This window comes from Hakea prostrata, chromosome 10, assembly GCF_041222555.1.
Source record: "Hakea prostrata isolate BN-2017 chromosome 10, UWA_Hpros_2, whole genome shotgun sequence".
NCBI classification, from domain to species: domain Eukaryota; kingdom Viridiplantae; phylum Streptophyta; class Magnoliopsida; order Proteales; family Proteaceae; genus Hakea; species Hakea prostrata.
The window spans coordinates 12,522,564-12,547,939 of NC_142609.1; the positions used below are offsets into that span (position 1 = coordinate 12,522,564).

The window sequence follows — 25,376 nt, forward strand, 5'->3', positions numbered from 1 at the left end:
ACAGCAGAACAGAGCTCCGGACAATTACTGCCATGGGAGCATCAAAGTGAGAATGAGCTCTAATCTCTGCGGCAGCATTTTGATAATCAACCTGATGAACTGTCCCGCCACAGTGATTGGTCCATCTACATTATCTGTTCCTGAAATAGGTGGTAGAGCTGGGGACGGCCTTGATAGACGATGTCTGCAACAAGGGAGCTTCAATATTTCTTCAGGATTATGGGTAAGACTAAATAATTTTGGGTAAACATGCAAATATTTTCCACATGCAAGTAAAAATGTAGCATCACAATGTATGAAAAGGTTAGACTTTTCCAGCTCCTGCTCAACAAATGTACAGAATTTCAAGGCATTTCATCTTTAGAATTCAAAATATAGTTTGTAAAAACTCCTACTAGTCAATTATGTTTTAAAACTTGTAACAAGTACAAGCCGGCCTGAGAGTCATAATCATCCAAACCTTTCATGAAGACTCAAAGAGGTGATCAGATGCCAAAAACCAAGCAACGCCCACACTTTCATGAAGACTCAAAAAGGTGATCAGATGCATATCTGATAAGAAAATTGAATCAAGAAGCAGTCTTCTGGAGTCAATTGATATGGGATGCTCCCCAAAGCAGGGTTGTAGGACTTCCTGCTGGATCTGACCCAAAATTTCAATTGAAAATACATTTCAAATAACGAGGAAGATACATTGTAGTCCAAGATTAGTTTCATTTCAATCTTAAGACAACAAATTTTTGAATCAACACCTAAGTTCAGAACAATAGGAACAAAATATTTATATCGAGAGAAACAAGAATGACCAGTATTACTCCAAAAAGCTGTTATTCAATATCAATGACACGTAGAGTTTACCTGAGATTCAACAGCAAAATTTAAGCCAACACATTCATACAAAGCACTGGCCCTCCCCAACAAAGAATATCCATAAAGCTGAGTATCAACTTATTAGACTGCCAAAGAAAATTCATCACTTGGCAAGGCAAGGTACATGTGCCTTCAATGTAGGCAGGCATTAAATGCTGGCAGAGGCACTTATCACGTGCTTGGTATGAAATCACAGAATTCATTTTGAAGAAAAAAGATATTGCGAGCTGAATCTGAAGTTCGCTTCTGCTTCCATAATTAGAAGAAAAACGAAACACAGTGCTAAAATTCTTCAGAAAAAGTAAATAAAACTTTGATCCATTAAGTCGCATTCATTGATAAATATCACCTTACACAAAATCTGGATATGGTCAATAGGCCCGGCGCATCGTTTTCTTTGGTTTCTTCACAAAGCTGAGCCGGATTTTCCTAAGACGCTTCCTCTTCAATGCCATTTTCTCTGGAAGTGTCAACCTCTTTGGCTTCTCACTTTTCTTGACCTTGGGCTTCTTTGCAAATCTTGCATCCAACTTATACACCTTGGGGGTCACAGGTAACCCTCTCCTCTTGGCTTCATTGAATAGAGCATTTGCTCTCTCACCCATACCATGAGCACACAATTTCCCCATTAGCAAATCATAGGTCTTGATACCTGGGTTGCGACCATCCTGCTTCATCATCTTAAATATTTTCATTGCCTGCTCAATTCGTTCTATTCCACACAAGATTTTAAGAAATCCATAATATGCTTTCCTGTCAAGAGCTTCTCCATAACCTGCAGACTTCATCCGGTCAATCATCTCATCCCCCTCACCAATCCTCGCAGCTTGATAGAGACTCCTTGTGAGCACAAGATAAGTTGCGGAATCAGGAGAACAACCCCACTCACCCATTCTGTCGAACAGGTTAAGTGCATCTGAGGTCTTACGAATTTTGCACAGATTCGTGATGAGCACATTGAAAGTCTCCCCATTACGTGGCACTCCAGCAATATCCATATCAAGGAGAACTTTCTCGGCTTCAGCCTGGAGCTTGAAAGGATCCTTCAGCCTGCAAAGTTTACATACACAGTCAAGCATCGAATTGTAAGCCATTGGACCAAGCTCAAAGCCTCCGCGATAAATCTCTTCCGCCAATCTCCTCGCCTCGTCGATTTTTCCATCAACACACCATCCCTTGATGAGGAGATCGCAAATGGACTCATCGGGAAAGAACTGGCTCGCAAGATCCTTCACCATCCTCTCTGCATTACTGGCGAAACCATTTTCACAGAGTGCTGACAAGACCATTTTAAGAGATTCATGGTCGCGAACAAAACCGTACTCCACCTCCATCTTCTCAAAGAAAGAGACAGCTTGCGCAGCTCTACCTGCTCTAACAAGGCGATCGATGGTTGAAGCTAGGGTTTTGACACCGGTGACCCCACGAGCATTGACGAGGACATCGTTAATTGCCTTGAAATCTTTCCTGCGACCCAAGTAATCGACGAAATATGAGATCGTCTCGTCGTCATGCTTGAAACCAGGTCGAGCAGAAAACCACTTATTAAACTCCAAGACACTACGGCCAGCATCAGGAGATTGATTAAGGACTAGAAGTAGCAATTTAGGAGTCGGACGAATATGAGAGAAATGGAGATCGAGTCTCTGGTTCAGAGAGAGAGACTCTGCGTTAGGATCTTTGAGAATCTCCTGTGATATTGCTTGGGCGATCTGATCCTCGTTCCGAATCACTTTGCTCTTAGGGTGCGAAGGTTGGGTTGCGAGGGTTCTTAAGGAAATAAAGAAGGTGGGTAGCAGATAACCATTAGTTTCCCTTGACAATGGACGCCCAAGCAGGGAAGAGAAGGAAGAGCGCAGAAGCAAAGAAGGGGAAGATGGAGGTTGAGGCAGCTCATGAGCTCTACACGAAGAAGAGAAACAACGAAAGAGAAACTTTCGTAGTTGCAGAACCCTTAACGTCGACGGAGGTTTCGACATCGTCACTGTGTTCGAAGAAGTGAAGAAATGAAGAATTGCTCGCCGGCAGGGGCCTCTATCGAAGAACTGGGTCAGCTACAGCGTAGCACGGACGACTCTAGGGTTTTTTTTTTTTTTTTTTTGCGTTTTTTTTTTAATTTTCTTTTTTTCAATAAAGAGTAGATTTGTATTATTCGAAGGCATTGTTATTTATTTCGGATTTGGGAATTATTCGGATGGAGAATTATTTGAAATGATTCGATCATCCAATTTTATGGTTTTATCAATAAAGCAATCAATGGTGGGTTAGTAGAGCGGTCAAAAGCCCAAACTCCCATGGGAAGGTCTTGGGTTTGCATCCATCCGGCAATAAAACATTCGTCCAAATTCAAATTTCAAATTCGAAGATAATTCATTTTCTAAGGGCTGATTGTTTATATGAATTCAGAGATTTACAAATATGAGATTTATACCCGTTTGGTTGTGTGAATATTTGGATTCATGAAATCTAGAGATTCACCTGTTTACACTAAAAATATGAATCTATAGATTTATGGATATTAAGTGAAATCCAGAGATTTCATTCCTACTATAAAAGCATTAAACATTTGAACCATAACTCTATAAATGTTTTTTTAGGATGAAACTACAAATTTCATTCCAAAGATTCAGGCTAACCAAACAGTTAATTTTATGAACCATGACTCCATATATTTGAAATCTCTAGATTTTTTAAATTTTCAAACATAAGTAACCAAACAAGCCCTAAAAGAAAAATCAAATAAAATATTCAGATGTTTAAGTCGACACAATATTAAAGAAATTCAAAATATGAATAGCATGGTGGAAATAATAAAGAAACCAATTTACTTGGGATCTTGTGTGCAAGGTTCGAAAAATCGTTTTGTATCGCGTGTCGGTGGCTGGCGACACCACCAACACAATGACATATCCCGATATGTTGGGCGACATTTGGATTGGTGTCGATGAAAAATCAACCCCCAATTTCTAGGGGTATTTGGGATCATTTTTAATATGAATTTTGTTGTATAGCCAAACTTGAGGTCAATAAACACATTTGGAGCGTTATTTTGACCTAAAACATCACATAAACTAATGTTGTTGATTGACACATGTCCAGCTGATATACGAGCAAAACTGGAAGTCTGGAAAACCAGCAAATTTATATGAAATCTTACTTGATCGATACAAACAATATAATAGTCGGCCATAACGAAACAAGATGTACTCGTAAAGGTTGAAGATTAAAGCAAAATAGGGTTAAAAACTGAAATCAATGAAATGAAGAAGAATGTTGTGTATTTAGGATATCATCCTTTTCATGAAAGGGCCAAAACAAAAAAACTTTGACTTCCTTCTAACAAAGATGGGAAATAAAATGGCCGCTTGGAGAGCCTCTTCTCTCTCCAATGCAGGATGAAAAGTTCTCATGAAATTTGTCCTCCAATCTCAATCCCTCTATACCTAATGCAGTGTTTACATTTCCCCAAAATTGTTTACAAAAAATTGGATGTTGAATGCCAAAGGTTTTGGCTAGGAAAACCAAACAAGGCGAATCAATTAACCCTCATCTCTTGGGATCGATGCTGCAAATCTAAACAACAAATAGAGCTAGGGTTTAACAGAATGGAGCACATTAACTGTGCTTTGTTACTTAACCAAAATTGGCAACTTCTCAACAATCTAAATTCACTATGGGAAAAAACTCTCAAAGCAAGATAATTTGCAAACTCTTCACTCTTTGATCCAAAGGTAAAAACTAAAAGAGGATCATGGATATGGTAGTATTTCTAGTATCCTTCCCCCAACTTTAGACAATGATTCTAAGGAAAATTGGCGATGAGAAGAATACCTATTTCTGGATTGATCTGTGGGTTCACACATCAATGGATCATACAGTAGGTGATTATAACTTTTTATCTTTGGCAAAAGTAGTCCACAGTACAAGAAGTCTATCTTTCTTACCAACAAAGAAACAGGGAGTTACAAAATCCAACCAATGCTATTTCCATTCCACCCTCTTTATCTCAACCAATTCTCTCACTTCATCTATCCTGAACACATGACTCACCGTTATCTCTATTATCGACAATAGGTGAATATCTTGACTAAATTAACAGGAAAAAACCTTCTCAAAATTGAATCACCATGAGCCATCAATACCACACTCTCGATGGTAGAAATTCGTTTGGAAATTACCACTTCACCCCAAGTTTAAAACTTTTTTCTGGTGTGTCTTAAATGCAGGTTTGCCAAGCAAAATCATCCTCTCTAAGTGGGCAGGGATAAATCCAATCTACAAGTTGTGCAATAACAATGACGAATCGAATTGGCATATCTTTTTTCATGCAGTTGGACAAAGAGAATTTGGGCAACAGGACCATTGGGTCTTAGAACGAAATTGATCAAGAATAACTCTCTTATTAATTTATGCAATTCCTTTCTACTTGATTGTGGCTTTGATAAAGATATTAAATGTGGTTCTTCTCTATATTCATAAATCATAATAACATGTTATCATATCTAGGTAAAAAGAAGTACCAAGGTCTATAATTAAAAAGATCTCAATCGACTAAGACTACTTAACAATGTCAATAGATGGGTTGATGATCTAAAATTATTCCCTACAAATAGACCCGAAACAATCAGTGCAGATTTTAGACAATCTCCCATCTCTTTTAAATGCCTTGGCTCATCTTACCATTTTGGGCACTTACCAAGTTTAACGTGTGTAAGTTTATTTAATGAATTAGATGGTGACAAAATGGAGTGTAGGTCTTTTTTGGGAAGGAGTCATTCATGATATTAGCGGAGACGGGATAGTACCAGCACGACATCTTTTGAAGGATTTACTAAAGGCTACTTGGACAGCTATAAGAATAGCCAAACTGAAGCAAGCACAACTTAAACACATCTGGTGTGATGAAGCAATAGCAATATATCTCCTCAAGGGCAGGGAGATAAAAACACTTATCTCTTTCCTTATTCCCCATTTTGGCCCATGTTCTACCTATAACCGCCAACCTAGAATTTTGTAATTTAAGATGTGACATTACCAAAAACTAACTACTTAGTCTAACAACCCAACATGTAGAACTTCCTTGTTTAAAGGCTATGACTCATGCTAGATGTAATTGCACATTTAAATCTTAATACAAGTTATCTTGTTTCTTATCAAAAAATAAAAAAGAGTTTTTACATAAACCCCTCCATTTCAATTAAAAACTCAATGCACCCCTTTCAAAATTGAGACCTGACAAAGCCCACCCCCACCCCCACCCAACCATTTAACGTGGACCCGGAGAGCGAACTTGCCGCGGGCCACGGTGGGGACCCGTTGTCCCCCCCCCGCCTTCGTGGCACCCATCACTATGTCTTGGTTGGCGCTCCTCGCTTTGCCCTTCCCTCCTCCCTTGGGTTTCTGTGTTTCTCTTCTTGCCCGTGTGTCCCCTCCTCCTCTCCTCTTGTTTTTTCTGGCGGGGGTGTGTCTCCCCTCCTCTCCTTTTTTGTTTTCGTTGCTTTCTCTCTTTGCTCCGTCTTTTTTTCTCTTTTTTTCGTTGTCTGTCTTTCGGTTCTGTTTCCTGTTTCTCTTGTTGCCATCTTCTTGTTTCCCTCCTGTTGCGTTCCCGCCCCGTTGTGTTTTTCTTTCGTGCTTTTTGTGTTGTTGGGTTTGTTTCTTGCTCTCCTGTCCCTGTTGTGGGTTCCTGCCCTTCCCCTTCTGGGCCCGGTGGTCCGGCCCCTTGTGCTCTTGGTGCCTGGTTCTTGTCCTTGCTTGTGGTCTCCCGGTTGTTGCTTCGCCCGGTTTTCTCTTGTTGTTGCTGGGCCCGTTGCCCGCTCCTCCCGGCGTTCGTTTTGTCTCTCTTCCTTGCCCCCTTTTGGCTGTGTTGGGCTCTGGCCTCGGTTGGTTGCTTTTTGGGCTTTCCGTGTGGGGTTTTGCTCTTCTTGGTGCTTTCTGTTTTCTTCTTTTTTCTCTCTTTCCCCCTCTCTACATTTAACACCATCACGTTTCCTTTTGTTTCTAATTTTCTTTTACAATTTTACCCCACTTTATAAATTTATTTGAAATCTTAAATAATATTTTTAAGGTTTTTTTTTACATGAACCCCCTTCATTTCCATTGGAAACATGCGCACCCCCTCCAAAATCAAAACCTAACAAAACAATTTCACACTTAACACCATTAGTGAAGGTACAAAATAAACTGATTAAAGTCAAATTAATTTGTTATATGACCACATTGGTCATAGGGTGATAAAATGATCATGCAAGAGTTTTTTTAATTTGTGAAAATTTTCAGTCATATAATTTGGGGTAATATGGAGACATCAAAATATTGTTTAGGATTCTAAAATGAATATTAAAATATTATTTATGATTTTATATAAATTTATTAAATGTGGGTGAAAAAGTAAAATCATATCACGATTAAAAGAAAACAAACGATGTGAAGTGTGGACAAAGGAATTATAAGATTTTGATTTTGAAAAGGTGTTGAGTGTTTCCAATTGAAACGGAGGGGTTAGAATAAAAATTTTGTAAGATCTTAAATAACTTTATTCAAATGAGGGTAAAATTGTCAAACTAAAGTTAAAAGTAACAAAAATCTAACGATGTCAAATATAGAGAGGAGCTTTGTAAGATTTAAATTTTGAGGGGGTGCACTAAATTTCCAATGGAAACGGAGGGAGCTCATATAAAAAACTCAATAAATAAATAAATAAATAAAGATTTTTAAAAAGCGTTTATAATTGCAGTGAGAAAAAATCAAAGTGAAACTAACCCAACTAATGAGTCCCTAATGAGTCCCACTAATAGCAATAAGTTAGTAACATTCCTTCCCACCCTCGCGAAAGCCATGATATAATCATATAAAGATGTGTACATCACACATCAAGTGTTTGATATAATCTTGGATGGAAAGATTGATGTTGGGGCTCATAGGCCTTTGGGGATAGGAACACAAACACCATCTAATAGAATAAGAAATGATTTCAAATTTAGTATGTATTGATAGAAGCATGAAATTTTCAAATTTATTTGTAAAAATTGAGTTTGCACTTCATTTTCACTAGATAAAACCCCCATATTTGTCCCAGAATACTTTCTCAGAACAACAGTATTAGCACATCTATTAAACACAGAATATCATTGCTGTATGTGGTTTATAACATCAAAATACTGAAAATACACAATTACCATGTAAGCTAATTAATTGCAATACAGACCTATACCGAACTTAATGTGGTTCACATATGAAAATATCATCTCTATCAGAACTAACAGAACTACCAAAAACCTAGGGATAACCAATGCCAATGCTCGGACTACCAGGAAGATGCATTACAGAAGAGGAGTACCCGATTGTATTTAGAACACACTTTTAACAAAGTGACCAATCCAAAACTTATTTGAGTCCTAATTGTCCATAAGATAATACATGATATGTCATACAGATTTATCATTGGACACCATGACAGTTCTTGCTCGAAAGTACTTCATTCTGTACATAAATAACCCAATAAAGGTTCACAGTATGGTCTAGTGTAATTAAACAGCCGAAGAATGAAAATGGAAGAATCAACTTCTCACCAGAAAATTTTCCACATACTAGACATTTACAAGATTGTCAGAAAACAAAACAGAGAGAATAAATGAAAAAACTAAGTTGGCTGTTCCAACTATCCTATTTGTTGAGTCACAGTATTCTGAGTAATTGTACAACAGATTATCATAAAATTACACAACTTCTAATGCTTAATATCAACTCTGAATGGAAAACAAATGAAAAGCAGAACAACCAAGATACAACCCAGCGTGGGCACTCCGAAAGACACTTGCAAAAAGGAAGGAAAAAATGAGGAAAACAAGGGAAATGAAGATTTCACAATATGGCAGACATTACCATAGAAACATAAGCAACAGTATCAAGGATATACAAGGCAAGAAGAAATTTGGGTCTCACAGATAATGTATCATCTTGGATTGTTCCATGGAGAGGAGGATGGCTTGTATGCTAAGCTTTGTGAAGAGGCTGTCCCGTAACCCAAATCAAGATTTTGGAGCTGTTCCATGAGCTGTGTTCGTCGGTCCTTGTAAAAGTCAAGACGTGTTGTCAGCTCCACCAAAGCTGAAGATGCTGCATATGGATGTCTATGGTGTTCCACTCCCTGTTACATAACATGAGAGTCCTTTGTCATCTACATGCAATTTAAACAGCTGGGTAACTTTTTTAACTAATTGCTGGATGGCTGTTCTACCTCTGCTGCCCTTGATGTGGAGGGACTAGATGTAGGATCAACACCACAAAGTTCATCTAAAGAAATTCCGGATGCCTCTGCACTTTTTGAATCACTTAAGCTTGAAAAATCCACACACTGCTTCCGTAAAAGGTTCCTGCTACTATTACCAGATGGTAATACTTGACCCTTGATATTCCTCCAATCTGCAACCGATGGGCTCTCCTGCAGAAATGCATCAAGAACGACGTCTCAGGAACGACCAATAGTTATTTCAGCTGAGGCTGGTTCCCTGGATCATCTCCTAGCAGACCTAGCTAACTTCAGATGAATGTGCTAATTAAAATAGCAATAATGTCCTCTTTAACCACCACTACTCATCCAATGATAGACATCTGGACTTCCTAAAATTACCTCTGTCAGACACAACACATGGACGTTGCACTGGGATTTATTGGATTCATCAAAATATTGCTTAGTGGTTTTATGTTAAATTCCGAAGTATACATACATAGATCTATCAAAGTCAGATGAACCTCTCATGACCCTGAATAAGAAAACAAAATGCATGTGCCATATAGATAAGTGCATCTTCTGGCTCCATTTCCCCATTTGTATTTTATATAAATAGCAGATACCCTGCATCTACCAGTTTTTGAGAGCAAGCAAAATCAAAGTGAAGAACAAAAAGATTTTTGAAGTTATTTACCTCACTTTTTTGTTTCCTTTCATGATTAACAAAAGCAAGGCTCATGTCAAAATCTTGCTGAAGAAACTTCCTGTAGCCATCAGAAATTACAAGGTAAATCAGATGAGTAAAGAAAAAATCAAAAGTAAAAACCTAAGATTATTTTGCAGTTCCACGAGAAAAATTCATGCATCCTGCACTAAGCTGATAAGAGTACAAAACAAGCACGTTTATCAAATATGTCAGCAAATGGTCAAGCATACACTCAAATTTTCATCCAAATCATAATACTGGAACTCAAGATCCTAAGGATAATTTTAATTACATTTTGAAAAGGAAGTGAAATTAAGGCAACAATATCTCGATTTTCACACTCCCAAAAAGTGTGTTGCAAGATAAAATAGTATATCACTCATTACATGCTATATGAGCTAGGCTTTACTCAATTTGAAATTTACCTGCCATACCTAAAAGACAAAAAAGATAACCAATTCATCCAAAGAAGGGGAGAAAAGCCAGCTTAACAAATGGTTACCTATTTCAATTAATAAGTAATCACTTCAAAATTTCACAGATACAACTGAAATTAAAATACTGCGACAGGAAGGGATGGAACAAACATTAGTAACTAAAGTTAACACATCTTACTGTTGTGAATTAAGATTTTGGACATGTTGATAACGGTCAGATGCATCAGAGAAGGACCCAAAGTGATGCTGTCGTTGCTGATTTAGTTGAAGGTGCAGTTCTGCAACTTTTTGCTTCAACCTGGCAACATCTGCTTCAGCAAGAGCAATCTCCTCCAGCTCTGCCCTTGTCTTCAAGATCAGTAATAAGCAAAAAGAGTGGATTAGAAAGAATTTCAATCAAATGAGCCAAGAAAGTTTTCTAGAGAGAAAGAGAAGAGAGAGTTAAGTTGCATAGAATCTCAAGTAACAATCCTACAAAGTTTTTTAATAAGAAAGAGAGTACAAACCTTGGAATTCATACCACGTGAGCTAGAAAGCTGTCCGGAAGACATGCTCAAACCAACCTCCAGTGCAGCCCTGAGGTCTCTTTCAGCTTGTAATTGCTCTTGCAATCTAGAGACCTGCAATGACAGTCAAATATGCAAGCTTAACAAATCCTGCTTTTTTAAATATAATATTGAGAATAATAAACCATTAGCATAAGCTGCAATATTCTGCAATATGGACACAACAGGAACTGTGACCTATGCAATGACATCTGATTGTAGAACAGAATATGGCACCAAACGGGGTTGAATGTTAAAAGTGGCTAGTCATACAGTAGTTTTAACTGTTGAACAAGATCCCCGAAGTGAATGTTCTCCTCTTTGGACTTGTTCAAGGTTTAATGACAAATCAGATTCCAGACTGGTTAGACCAATTTACTGGGTATTAATGAAAATGGAAATGACATTCAATGCGAATCAGGAAAATCAATAACATTATAAACATATACATGGTCCATTGAAGGAAAAACCAATAAAAGACCATAGGTTATGAATTAATGTATTGATTTTTTTTAGTTACATTAAGTAGGACAAATTATTGAAGTTAACAAAAGCATATAAAAGTAGTCTTTTTCCTTCTTATGATCACTGGAATGCAGCATCTAGGCTATATCTAACAAGCCTATTTCAACACTTCGATGCATTAGGGTTTTAAGCCACATTAGTGAGAACGAGAAAATTTTGTGCTCATGATCTGTCAAAACCAAAAAACAGTAGAACATACATAAAAATTTTCAACATAAAACAGCACCCGTTGAGTGGCCACAGTGGTTTTGAAATTATCATTGAATTAAAATATTAACCACCACACTTCTAAGTATTCCAATATGTTAAAATTAAAAAATCTAGATGATTTAAGAGTTCAAAAGTTGGAAGCAGCCTATCTAGCAAAGCATTCCTGGACCCTGCAGTAGCAGGAGCCTTATGCCATGGTTTGCACATTCTTTTTTTTCCAGAATAAATCAGCTCCTTGGCCCTGGAAGTGGAATCAACTTTTCCAAACCATGAATAAGCCCCTGAAAGAAAAAGCTACATGCAAAAACAATGTGACAAGAATATGGTATTAACTCTACTTATGAATGGACTCACGTCATCTGAGTCACTGGGTACTTAGGGTTCACTAAGCTGTGTACATTATGGGAGATCACAAGTCATAACCTTCTACCCAATTTCTAACAGAAGGAGCAGATTATCATATTCTGGATATACTACAAACATGCATACTAGATACAACTAGTGAAAACCAGGTTGCAATCTTATTAATGAAAAAATTGAGTACATCTTGCTCGAGAGCCAGACGTCGTTCATGTAGAGCTTGTTTTCTTCTCTCCAAACTTGCTTGTAAGATTGCGTTCCCCTTGGCCTGACAAAGAAGAATGACCCATAATGATAAGCACCAATTATTATTTGATCAGCATGCACAGGTATTCAAAGGACTATTTGGAATTACCTCCTTCGCAATCCTATTGCGCAAGTCATTCTTTGTAATCTCAAGCCTCTGAACAGCAAGTCTATATATATGATTCATCATATCAGATTGTATTGACAAGTAGAAAATCCATTATATATCAAAGCAATAATAATTACCACACCAAAAAAATACTTAAACATGGCTGAAAAGAAAATTTTGACGTAGCTACCTAATTGATAATTACAGCAAGATACATATTGAAGGATGAAGTTAATAACTGAAAAGCTGTAATAGATCATTAAGAAACTTCAAATAGTCAATGGCCAACACAAATATCCCAACATAGTGTCACTGATCATACGCACATTCATCAGTGTATGAACTCGAGGCGTTCACTTATTACCAATCATGAAAATTATCATAAAACTAACTCAAATTCAGGTAGCCTTGATGTTAGAAATCAGAACCTGAGATTAGGTTAATAACAGAGAAGAAGAAGAAGAAGAAGAAGAAGAAAGAAGAGAGAATTGCAGGTTATTTTTAGAATAAGAGTTCCTGCAATAGGGCTTGTATGTTCCCTAACTTGCAGGCTCTAATGTATTTTTAGTAGAAACGGTTACAAACTCACTAAAATTTGGACTTCTAACTTAACACAGACTACTACCAATGCCCCTGGTATCCTGCAACTGGAAAGTACCTGAAAAGGAAACATAGACCTACTAATGATAGAACAAAGAACAAGTCTGGCCCTTTCCAATAGCTGACAGACTTTAACACTCCCCCTCAAGCTAGAGCATACAAATCAAAGGCTCCAGCTTGAAATAATGACATATATTATTTATTTTTTTACCCTTCATAAATCTTGAGCACAAGTGGCAATAACAGACGCCAATAGACACTGAAAGAACTTCATTCAGGAGATAATCAACAGCAATTTAAATAACAATCTTCATATCGCATGAACCATCCAACAATGAGAACAACAGGAAATAGTGAAGATGAACCATATCTATAAGTATAATAGCAACAACATCAAAGGCACTACCGAAATAATGGTAGTAAGTAGGGAGGAATCTCCACAAAAGAAGGTAAAATGTGCAGCTCCAATGTCCACACAAGTAGGTTAAAAGTGCAATTCCAATGTCCACACATAGGTAAAAGGTGCAGCTCCAACGACCGCACAAGTAGGTAAAAAGTGCAGCACTGATGTCCACAAGTAGGCAAAAGGGGCAGCTTCAATGTCACACAAGTAAGTAAAAAGTGCAGCTCCAACGTCCGCAAAAGTATGTAAAAAGTGCAGCTTTAATGTCTGCACAAGCGCTCTTCAAAAGAAGGCAAGTAGTAGGAAGTAGTTAGTAATTCACAAAATAAAATCCTTGGTAAATAGTGAGTACGTCTCCAATTCCCCCCCCCCCACCTCACATGTAGCATTACATGTGGCTAAAAAAAATCAAAATCTCAAAAGAAAAGCCCCATATATTTTAATCAACCCCTCACACTAACAAATAAAATCCCAAAATGATCTCGTCCATAGTCCACCAAAATAGGATAATGGCAAATTAATAATTGATCCATCAATCCCAACTAAATCCATTGTCGGTTCCAAGCAAACACATCAAATATCATAAATCCTGGGTTCAAAACACATTTAGATAACTCATGGGCTTACAAAATCAGCAAATTGGCCCAACTTAGAGAGGTAATGGCAATATTAGTAGTAAACCAGATTTTTTTTTCCAGAAGTTGAATGAGAAACAGAATGGGCGACTGTAAATATTGCAAAACTAAAATGTGAATGGCATAAATGTAATTAGGAGACATCTCAACAGAAAGCACAAATCAAATCCAAAGGGTGAACTTGGAAGGGAAAGATTTTCAATGCCAAGTTGTAAATAACTTGAAGGTGTGGTAATACTTAGAGATGGGATTCCCAAATATTAAATACTAAATAACTTAAAGCCAAAAAAGGGGAAGAAGTCAAATCAGGTAACATTAGGTAAGTTGACTAGCTTAAGAAAAGTTATTTTGCTAACCAAATAGAAAAGAAATGTGAAAACTAAATACCGCATAAATTAAATTAACATTAAGAAGGAAAAGGAGCAGTGTGCCTGTGTCGCTGCCTTCTTCTCGGGAGTCAAGCAACTAATAAAGACCAAACTGTGAAAGCAGCAATATCAAAGGGTTTCATCAACAGGTACAAACCGCTACATCCAAAATCTGTTACAACTATATGGGAAAACCCAACCACACATAGCACTAGGAAGAAGTATATTGGAAGTTTGGAACCCAACAGATCTGAATCAAACCAGCAATCAGGGAATCACTCAGCAGCCACAAACCTAAAAACAGACAACAGCAATAGCAGGGAATCACTCAGCATAAACTAGGGAATGACAAAAAACTAGCATCACCTCTTGTTCTCCCCCCTTCAACATTAGACTGGTTTTTTATGCAGACTCGATTTCCAACAAAAAAAAAAACTCACATGGTAATCCATAAATTCTAGTTCCAGCAAGAGATTTATACACTCCTCAAATAAAAGCAGCAGCAGCAGCAGTCAGTATCCATTTCAGAAACCAATCATTAACATCAACCAATGAAATATCAGTGATAAGCAGGAAAATTGAAGAACCTACGAATTCAATCTTCACCAATGACACCTTAGTTCTTCCATGAACTAAGATTTCCGTCTTCAAATCAGAAACCCAAGACAACTCTCAAAACAGCAAGTGTCTACTGTTCTGATACAAATGTTAGAAATCAGAATCTGTGATTAGGTTAAGAATAGAGGAGGAGAAAGAAGAGACAAGATGAAGAGAAGAAGAACAAGAAGAGAGGATTGCAGGTTATTTTCAGAACAAGAGATCCTGGGATAGGGCTTGTATGCTCCCTAAGCGCAGGCACTAATATGATAGAAATGATTACAAACTAATTAAAATTAGGATTTCTAACTTAAACACAAACTACCACTACTGCCTCTGGTATCTTGCAGCAGAGATTCATATTTACAAGAATAAAAGAGTAATTGAAAAACTACCTAAAGCAGAAACCTACACCAACAAATGATAGAACAACGGACAGTTCTGCCCCTTTCCTATCGCATATAGACTTATAACACCTGATTCCACCCAACCAACAGCAATTTAAACATTGGGAAATACATCCTTTACATTAAATTTAGAACAATATCTTGTGCTTGAAATTTACATGTTACAGTGTCAATGATGATTGAACACCAATATGATATCTTCCAACCAGACCTATAAATACCAAAGATACCCCTGCAATACTGACTACAAAGACAAGGGACTTCCTGCTTTTATTGAGATAAAAAGAATTCTTATATGTATCAGAGAAAAGGGAGAGGAGGGGGAAGGCTCACACAGCCTCAGCCGCGGGGGGGAGTTGTTGGTTACAGATTTAAGGAAATAGGCCAAAGAAAATCTCCTAGATTAACTCAACCTCGTAAGAAGTTCAAAGTAGACATCATAAACACAAATTCCTTAACTAACTCAAACACTAACATCAGAGGATAAATCTCTATCCAACCATTGCCAACATGGAAAAAATCCACTGCAATAAGAATATATCCTTAACTAACTCAAACACTAACATCATAGGGATAAATCCCTATCCAACATCACCAACATGGAAAAAATCCACTACAATAAGAATATAATGTTGTGTACCTCCCACCTTAATCCCCCACTTATAATCAGTCTATTAGAGTAAATTAGGCTAATGATAAATGAGCAACCCAGTGCGGCATTAAATCCTGGCCCAAATCTAGACCAGGCCTGCATTAGGATGTCCAAACAGGTAAGAAATCCAAAGGAATAATTATCTCAGTGTGACAACAACCACAACCTTATCCCCACTGGATGGGGATGGCTACATGGGTAGGAAAGAAGTTCAATAAATAACAAATAAATCAGCAACACAGCTCCTTGTCCTCCAAACAACTCTACTGCAGCCACACTAAGATCAAGACCTACGGCAAGCATATCCTTTCTTAGTACTTCTCCAATGGTCATTTAAAGGCCTGTCTCTACCTCTTTTAGCTCTATCAAACTGGACCTGGTCACTCTTAGTTATAGATGCATCCATTGGTCACCATTGGACATGAGCATTCCACCTCAAGTGATTACTCATGGAGCTTGTCCTGGCTGGGCAACTCCCAATCCAAGGCGCCAAATTTGCATATCATTCCAAACACATACTTATGTATAGGTAGGTGGGATCCGGATTTCGGATGAATACAGAACATTGCAATTTCAGTATGGAGAAGCAAAATAAGTCCAACTATACATGAAGTTTAAAACCCAATAAAGAGATGGTTAAAAAATGCAAATCTATACTACTCTTGACATTCAGCATGTACAGCAAACTGATATTTACTAATCTAGGATTAAACTCAACTATCATCCAGCAAAAAAGGTTTCATGTAGCAAAATGATTTTACTACCGATTCTGTCAAACACAATCTTATAAATTAGGGGTGATATTGGGAGTTGAGCATACTTTTCTAGACCAGTGCCATTATCAGTCTTTCTGCATGTTGAAAAAAATAATTCCACCAATAATAGCATCCAACTTTGCAGGTTCATTGCTTTCTAATTTGCCTATCCCCTTTTCTAGAACACATATGCCGTACGTGGCGCCATGATCTTTTTTTTTTGTGTGTGTGTGTGTGTGTGGGGGGGGGGGGGGGGGGGGGGGATGGGCGCTGTTATCATAGAGTGCCATCTCTGTAAAATGAAATTTATATGATATTTATAGTTTACCAACTTTTGACCAATCAAACTTAGTATCTTATACAACTCAGTCAGATAAGAAAAGACTAAAGGCGCATCCAATTCTTAGCTACGAGAAACTTACTCTTCCTCACTAGACGAATCAAATGACTCCATGGATGGATGCTTTCTGGCCTGCACGAGAAGTCAAGAATATTTCCGTAAGAAAAAGGTGTTGTTAAATACCTAACGTACTGATAATAATCTTATTCAGGAAGAAATACCACATATATGGTACAGCATAAAACATCCTTTGCCTTTCAAGAGAACAACAGGTTGGCATGTCATTTCAAATTTTTTTTTCCTATTATACCATTTCTCATGCTTAAACCTCAGGTTGCTTGAGATATGACCAAAACATAAGATGCATCTTGATGGACTAGCTTGGTTTGGGTTCAGGTGAACGAGAACGCCTTCCTCTCTTTAATGGGAAGGAGGGGCAGACTAGTAAAATGGGAGCAGAAAAGGTTAGCAAAAAGAAAGATCCGAGGAGGGGCTTACTCAAGTCAAGCAGCTACTTCTGCTTGAAGAAAAAGTGAGCCACACTAGTCCATCATGTTCTTCAAAAGCAAGCTACGGAAGAAATAAAAAAAAGCCAGAAAACAAAGGGTACACTAGCGGACTCCATTGCGGTTTAGCAGGGCTGAAAAGGGGTCAACCACCTCAACCTTAGATATCCAATCAGCTCTACTGGAGGTCATACTAGGAGTAAGGCCTAAGCTAAGCATGTCTTTCTTTATCACATCACATAAGGTTATCTTAGGCCTGCTCTGGTTCTTTTGGTTCCCACAATTGAGATCATCTTGCCTTTGGTCTGGGCTTCTGTTTGAAGTAGGAGATGCAGCTTGGAGATGGTTTCAGAGATCACATAGGCAGCCTCATAGAAGCATTGCTATGTGCAGCAGTCATGGCTTTGGCTCTCTAAGAGGAAGCAGCAGCACATGGAATGGCACTTTACCATGCCTGTCCACTTGAGATCTAATCAAATTGCAAGAGGCCCATACCTTTCACCCTGGAGCAAAATCAATCCCCCCCCCCTCTTCCTTCTCTTTCCTACTTAGATAACTCCTTTCATTGAAGATGTGAAGCATTTCCCTAATTTAAATCTACTTTTTTCTTTCGTATTCCAAGAGGTTGCAATTCAATTATAAAAACACTGGGAAGGCAGGCCTTTTCAGCCACAAGTATGACAGGTTGATCATTTCCTGCTCTTTGGCTTCAGAATCTTTGCATCTACGAGCTTGTACTTAAGAAAGTTTTCATTAAAAGTCTGATTTACCCAAAAAAGGAAGCATGTACCGTACCAGTTAGTATTGGTAACTTTAAGCCATACTGGATGATATGGTACAATAAATTTTTAATACTAGGAAGTATGAACTACATCGGACATATATTATCATGCCCTCAAAGGTAGGCAGATATGGTATGTTACTTAAATTCTTGTGTGTACCATGATAAGTACTAGGGAATTTCACCAATTTGGTACACTGCACAACTGCTTTGGGTTGCCTTGTCAACTAATTCTTCCAGTGTAATTAAATCTTTTCTGGCATATTCATATTCACCACCACACCAGAACTAAGCATTGACAGTACCTTACAGATATATCTATAACCAATGCAAAATGGAATAAGCCTAATAATAGCCTACAGGGGCAATGCAAAAATTAAGCTTGGAGTGTAATCAACAATTCTAGATATAATAAAAGAAAATAAAAAAACTAAAGTCAAGAACAAAGCCTGGTTAGAGATTCTTAAAGAACAGTGGGGATGGATTGTAATCAACAATTCTAGCTATAATAAAAGAAAATAAAAAACTAAAGTTACGAATAAAGCCTGGTTAGAGAAGATTAAAGAACAGTGGGGATGGATTGTAATCAACAATTCTAGATATAATAAAAGAAAATAAAAAACTAAAGTTACGAATAAAGCCTGGTTAGAGAATCTTAAAGAACACTGGGGACACCATACATCAGAAACCTCAAGGGCAATCATTTATTGAAAGAGTAATAACTCTATTCATTAACCAAAAGAAAATTATTCAACCATAAATCCGAGAGTCACCAGAAAAACTCACATTGCTTCTTCCCCAAAAGGCTGAGCGCTTCACATTGAGACTGGAACCACTTAGTCTACTAGTGGGCTTTTCTGCACATACCTCAGGTCCAGGAACAGATAAAGAGAGTTCTGGATCCACTGAAGACAGAAGTTCCCCCATAGATTGATGAGAGTCACTGACCGGTAAAATATTAGGATTATCCAGTTCTGTCGAAGTGCCATTATCACTTCCATTTCTGAATATTCCTTGCTGCTCACTAAATTGAATATATGAATCTCTATGTGACTTGGGAGAGTCTACAAGCTCCTTCAGATTAGTTACAGAAGTGTGATTTTCTTTAGCGGATTCAACATCTGAATCCTCTCCACCAATGGCCTAGGCATCCACAAAACAATCACTCATCAATAATGAACAAACCACTGGGACGGAAAAGAAGGAATCATTAATGCAAAGGTAGAAAAAAAATCGAGGAGATGAAAAGAAACTGATAGCTATTCATGAGGACCCATTTCAATAGAACCAGAAACACGGAAACAGAATGCCCGGTATCAATACATATTTATCATCCATTACCACATCAGTAAATATATGGTAACAGAGTTATGTGTAAATCATACAAAGAGAACTCGCCAAGATCTCAGTAATATCTTCTTTTTTTGCCTTTTTGGCCAACTGAGATGCAATTGCATACAAGTACATATCTCAGTCATATTTCAGTATATCTTCGTAATATCTCAAGATTTTGGTACATCTTGGAATTTTACAGAAATCTTCCCTGTTGAGAGAACAACATTCCGAACCTGGTTCCAGCAATGCTCCTTTCAATGTCTGAACCATTTGCTTGATTAATTACATTATCAGGACTATGGATCAGCAGTCTATCCCTGAAATCTCACTTTGATTAGAAACATATTTAGTTCAAGTTGCTAGTTTGAAGTTCTGCATCAGTTTACTGCACGTGCCGTCAAGAAGAGAGCCTCAAATTGTAAGTATATATATATATAGTTTCTTTTCAACACTGCCTCCCCCCCCCCCCCCCCTCTCATTGTATCTAATAGAGTTTCTACCCATTAGTTAGCACTGTTCCATGTTTGTCCTTGCCCTTCAACTCTAATTCCTTCCTCATCCTGGTTCCTGACCTTCTTATGTAATCCTAAAGATTCTGCACAAGTTGCCACCTTCCTTTGAGTTTCAGTTTATTTAGAGTTTTCCCACTATTCCTTTATTGGAGTAGAAAGATGTAGACGGCTAACAATGGTTAGTATGCATGCCCGAAGATACTGTCAACAAAGGATGACCCAACAAATGACATGACACATGTAGCAGCAGATGTATCAGGACCACCTCCACATAGCCCACCAATTGTAAGGCTATATATACCCACCCTACCTCAATATAAGGCGCATTGAATATAAAGAATCCGAATTTTGAGGGAACTGAGTCATGGTCCTCTTGGGAGGGCCATGGCAGGTTTTTTAGATCATCTTCTTTAAGTTTCTTCAAGGTCCTCGTATCTCCTACAGCAGTTCAGCACCAACAGCAGCATCGAAGCCCTAGACCAGTCAGTTCAGCCTCTCCCCTCCCCATTCCAGCCTTTCTCCTCTCTTCCCTAGCCACGGCCCTCACGCAGCCTCCCCCATCCCTGCGGCAACCCAAGAAACCCACCCCTCCCCACTCTTCGTAGAACTTTCAGCCCCCCCCCCCTTTCCCTTCTTGGAATTTGCTGCAGTAGTAGAAAAGAAAAGAAAGAGAAGAAGAAAAAAGAAGAGAAAAGAGAAGAGAAACAATATCCTAAGAAACCTACCCAAGAATCACTTCTACACCTAAAACCAATCCATAACATCTCTAAACCTACCCAAACCCAAATGCAGGCTTCCCCAATCATCCTAGGGTAAGTCTGGGTATCACTAAACACATCCCATGCTTCTTTGTTACAAGACATATTGATTTTGTCAAAAACCTAATCATCCCAAAACCTTCACATACTGATTTATTTAAATCCTACCTTGTCCCTAGGGTTTCCGTTAAACCTTAATTTTCCCAAACTTAACCATCCCATATGGATTTGGTAAGAATCTTTTTTTCCCAGGCTTGGTTCTTCATTTTCTGGTTCACAAAGAAGATGATTCTGGGCTAACCTAATTTTAGGGAAGTAATTACACATCCCCTAACCCTAAATCATGGTTACATCTCCTCCCCCCCCCCCCCAAAAAAAAAAAAAGTCGTGCCATAGCAAACTTTATCTGAGTCAACATCAAGGCAGCCTGCCACATTCCCATCAACACCAAAAGATAACCATTAATCCAGTCCTCGTTCCACCCACTATACATTTTTTTAACAATAAATGCGCTCTTCTCCTTTTTCTTGTCAACTGAAAGGGGTCTCCCATGGAGCCATGCAATGTCAATACTTCAGTGCAATCAGTGCAATACTAAAGCGCCACACAGAATCCACAAAAAGCAATGCAGATACACTACCTAAAACCCAAGAACATTACGATCTCATAGTTTTGGCTTTACAATCAACAAGAAACTCAATAAGCAATACAATGAAGACATCCATCACCAAAATCACATTAAAAAAATAAAAATAAAAATAGAAACCAATAATTCACAGGGAAGATTGAAGGGGAAGAACCTTATAGTCATAGAGGTCACTAGCAGCAGAACCACTGCTTTCACTTAATTTCCCACTGAGTACACGGTCAGGATCACCATCCATCTCAGGATCAACTTCATTTTCCGCATCATGGTACCTATTGCCTTTTATATCGACATGTTCATCATCAGTCGAATCCTCACTCGCACTGTTTTCGATTTGAGAATCAGCCGAAATTGAGCACCTGTTTAGATTATCATCCTGATACAAATGAATGTGGAATAGTCAAGCAAAGAAAGAAAGATTTCAGTTGAATTTATAAAAAAATTATAAATAAAATAAATAAATAAGAAGAAGAAGAAGAAGAAAAGAAACAGACAACTCTTTTACTTTTTTTTTTTTTTTTTTTTTTTTTGGGGGGGGGGGGGGGGGGGTTAAGTACAAACAGACACTTGCTACAATTGAAGAAACTGCATACAGTAGCCTCAAAATTGAAGTGACACACACTATACAAATATAATGGAAATTGTATAAATGATAATATAAAGTGAGACATGCACATACAGGTCAAAGAATGAACAATAAGAATCCCAAAACACCATTTTTAGAGTTCAAACTTCATTGAAGCATCTTTAGTTTGAGGTCCAGAGAATTGTCGATGGATTGCACATTGATTCCCCATGTGTTCATGTCAACAATGAAGTATTCAAGTCCCACACTGAATGGGACTGTTGAATTACATAAATATGAGTGTACGCTCATATGCGCAAAAAAAATTTGAATGCATCACTGACAATAATGTCAGTGAAAGACCAAGACCCAAAACATTCCTATGAATAACAAAACATATTGGACTGGGAGTTAGAATTTATCTTGTAGGCACTTTAGAAGTTCACCTCAAGTAAGCACCTTTTGAAAATATAAACAATAAAACATATTGAAGGTTAGTAGAGAGAACGTCACCAAAGGCCCAAAAGAACCAAGCCCCTATGAATAACAAAAACATATTGGACTGGGAGTTAGAATTAATATCGAAAACATTCGTTTCTTAGGCACTTTAGATGTTCACCTCAAGTAAGCACCTTTTGAAATATAAACAATAAAACATATTGAAGGTTAGTAAAGAGAACGTCACCAAAGGCCCAAAAGAACCAAGCCCCTATGAATAACAAAACCTATTGCTAAAAGAGTCAAAAACCATATAAATACCAAAGGAAAAATCCAAGTGTTACTCATAACTAATGTAGTCCTAGACTCATAGATTCTCAACTAAGAGCCGATCTGCCAAGAACCTAGCAGAATTTCAGAACCAATTAGGGTATTGGATGTCAAGGTAGGAGGGGGCTCTTTGGGATCTACGATGGTCACATGTGGATGGGGCTTTAGGGAAACTCTGCACATGCATATTAAAAAGTATGAGTTTCAGCAAACTCTAATGGTAGGACTTGGTTTCCCAAAAGTTAAGGTTAGTGAAGATAGTTTAGGATATTAACATCAAAGGGTCTAAAGGAGAACTTAGGAACTCTAACTTGGATCAAGTAGGGATCTATTAGGGGGGATGGTTTCCCATGAAAGAGAAGGAATTCTGATGTTACAACCTAACGAATCAGGAGTTGCAAGTTTAGGGCCATCAGATTAGTTAAGGTTTAATAGAGGTTAGGTTTTGATGGTTTTATTGGGCAGTGATGGGGATTCAGAGTGGGGGATTATACATGGGGGCAATGGGCGGCTCTTTGCGAACTTGTCAAACTTAGCTTCATTCTTCTCAATAATTGCTTCAAGTCTGCCAAATCTTATGTCAAACTTTGCATCATTTTCTTCTGAATCTCAACCAATTCTTAAGATAGCCCAATAGCCCATGTCCATTAATGTTGGTAATGTCACCACCTGAGATGGTTAGTGCCACCCAAATTCGGCAGGAGGAGGGATGAGATAGGAAAGAGAGAATCTCCCCAATCTATCTCTGATACCAATTGATGTAGCCTTAGATCAAAGAGGTTCAATTCCAAGATCTCAATTCAAAAGATTAGAAGAAGGATTTAAGTAAGAAGATATGAAGGAGCTCCTATAAAGAAGAGAGCAAAAATCAAAATTGGGATAGCAGTCGCACATGTGCTGTCAAAGAACACCAAAACTCTATAAAATTCATATTCATTAACCAAATCATCTCTAAATGATAGGGAATATATTACATGTATATAGACCTTCTAAAATTTCTAAGTTGACTCAAAATAGGAGTTTTAATCCCTCTAAAAGACTCAAAAAGGTAAACAGAATCAAAACAGAATTCTATCTAATTATCAAGTATCCTAATCTAACGCAGACACGGTCTTGAATACTAAAATTAACAACTAATCCCATATACTAGCATTGCTCTCACTTTATGGGCTTATAAATTAGGCCCATTACATCAATAACCCCAAAACTAAGAGCCTTGCCTATAATAAATTAACCAATGAACCAAAATTAAGCATTTAAAAGCCCAATTGACCCTTTTGGACATTCTTAACTGTGTCACTCTTGCAATCACCAAAATATAATTAAACAATTCTGAATATACTCTTTCATGATTTTTTTTTTTTTTTTTTTTTTTTTTGGGGGGGGGGGGGGGGGGGGTTGAAGGGCTTACAGCCTTAAAATTCTAGTCTATTTGGAGTAGTACTAGTCCTAACAACAAAACTGTCAGATCTCCATGATGGGTGGTATCTGGTTCCCATGGGACTGCCGATTCTCTGGCTTGACCAAGACTTCTGTCTTTAGTTCTTAGTCTTTGTCTCTTGACTTTGCTCGGATATGTTAGACCTAAGACCATCCGGGGAGCAAGCACTGACTAACTGGCCGTGGACATGTCAATTCTGCAGTAACTCTGTCTGGAATATCGCCCACTCTTTCATGATGAGGGGTTTTCAAAGGGCTTACAGCCTTAAATTTCTATTCTATTTGGAGTAGTACTAGACTACTAGTCCTAACAACAAAAGTAACTAATTGACGAATAACTTGCCTAACTTTTAACTAGCCTAATGGCCCTAACCAACTCAAAATTAAACACAAGTCCTCCCACGCATGGAGGATTACTTGTGGATCCATTGCACAACTCAAAGTCTGACCTACTTAAGTAGTGACATGATAACTTAAACTAGACCACCAACAGAACCAGACTGAATCATGATAGACCAAGAAATAAGATAAAGTAATACTTACCCTAGCAACCCCTTCTTTAGGCCCTTAAATGTGGCCTATTACAAACAAGATTGTCAAAGCGTCCACCTAGGCGGCCGCCTTGGCCCATTTTTGGGTCAAGGCAACCTAGGCAACGCCTTGTCGCCTTGCTTGGTGTCTTCTTGGTTTTCATAGACCCTCTATTGCCTAGCATCACCTTGTCACCTTGACAACCATGATTACAAGGTCCAACCATGGGATTGAGGCCCATCACATACATATCCCATCCCTTAGTTTATCGAACTAATTCTGAACTGCATAAGTTGCAGCCAACTAAAAAGAAAAGACAGCAGCATGAAGGATGAGAAATGCACGTGGACATAATTCCTCTGGTCTCTCATAAAAGTAAGGCCTTCAAGGATCACATCTCAGTATCACAAAGCCCTGGCTGGCCAAAAGATCAGCCTTATCGTTTTCTGCCGCCACCTTCCAATAGAAAGCATCTTCACTTGTGAAGCCAACAGCCTGATGAACTCAATAAAATGCACCATTCTGAACTGGCTTCATTA

The 25,376-nt window shown here is 38.1% G+C and overlaps 2 protein-coding genes across 3 annotated transcripts in view; both read right to left on the bottom strand.

Annotated features, from left to right (window-relative positions):
• Nucleotides 1-1,158: 1,158 nt before the first annotated feature.
• PNM1 (Pentatricopeptide repeat (PPR) superfamily protein) lies at nt 1,159-2,945 on the bottom strand. The gene has a single exon (XM_089138188.1). The coding sequence runs from the start codon at nt 2,847-2,849 to the stop codon at nt 1,242-1,244; it is 1,608 nt and encodes a 535-aa protein (XP_088994314.1). The 5' UTR covers nt 2,850-2,945; the 3' UTR covers nt 1,159-1,241.
• Nucleotides 2,946-7,779: 4,834 nt separating this feature from the next.
• The window catches only part of LOC149001946 (Rho GTPase activation protein (RhoGAP) with PH domain-containing protein), a 40,193-nt gene continuing 22,596 nt past the window's right edge, over nt 7,780-25,376 (bottom strand). For both annotated transcript variants that reach the window (XM_089136518.1, XM_089136517.1), the window contains 10 exons: nt 21,688-21,909; nt 19,069-19,425; nt 17,078-17,127; nt 12,239-12,299; nt 12,068-12,151; nt 10,750-10,863; nt 10,422-10,591; nt 9,795-9,864; nt 9,107-9,310; nt 7,780-9,016 (listed from right to left, as the gene is read on the bottom strand). In XM_089136518.1, coding sequence (XP_088992644.1) covers nt 8,822-9,016; nt 9,107-9,310; nt 9,795-9,864; nt 10,422-10,591; nt 10,750-10,863; nt 12,068-12,151; nt 12,239-12,299; nt 17,078-17,127; nt 19,069-19,425; nt 21,688-21,909 — 1,527 coding nt within the window. In that variant the 3' untranslated portion in view covers nt 7,780-8,821. The remainder of the gene's footprint in view (nt 9,017-9,106; nt 9,311-9,794; nt 9,865-10,421; nt 10,592-10,749; nt 10,864-12,067; nt 12,152-12,238; nt 12,300-17,077; nt 17,128-19,068; nt 19,426-21,687; nt 21,910-25,376) is intronic.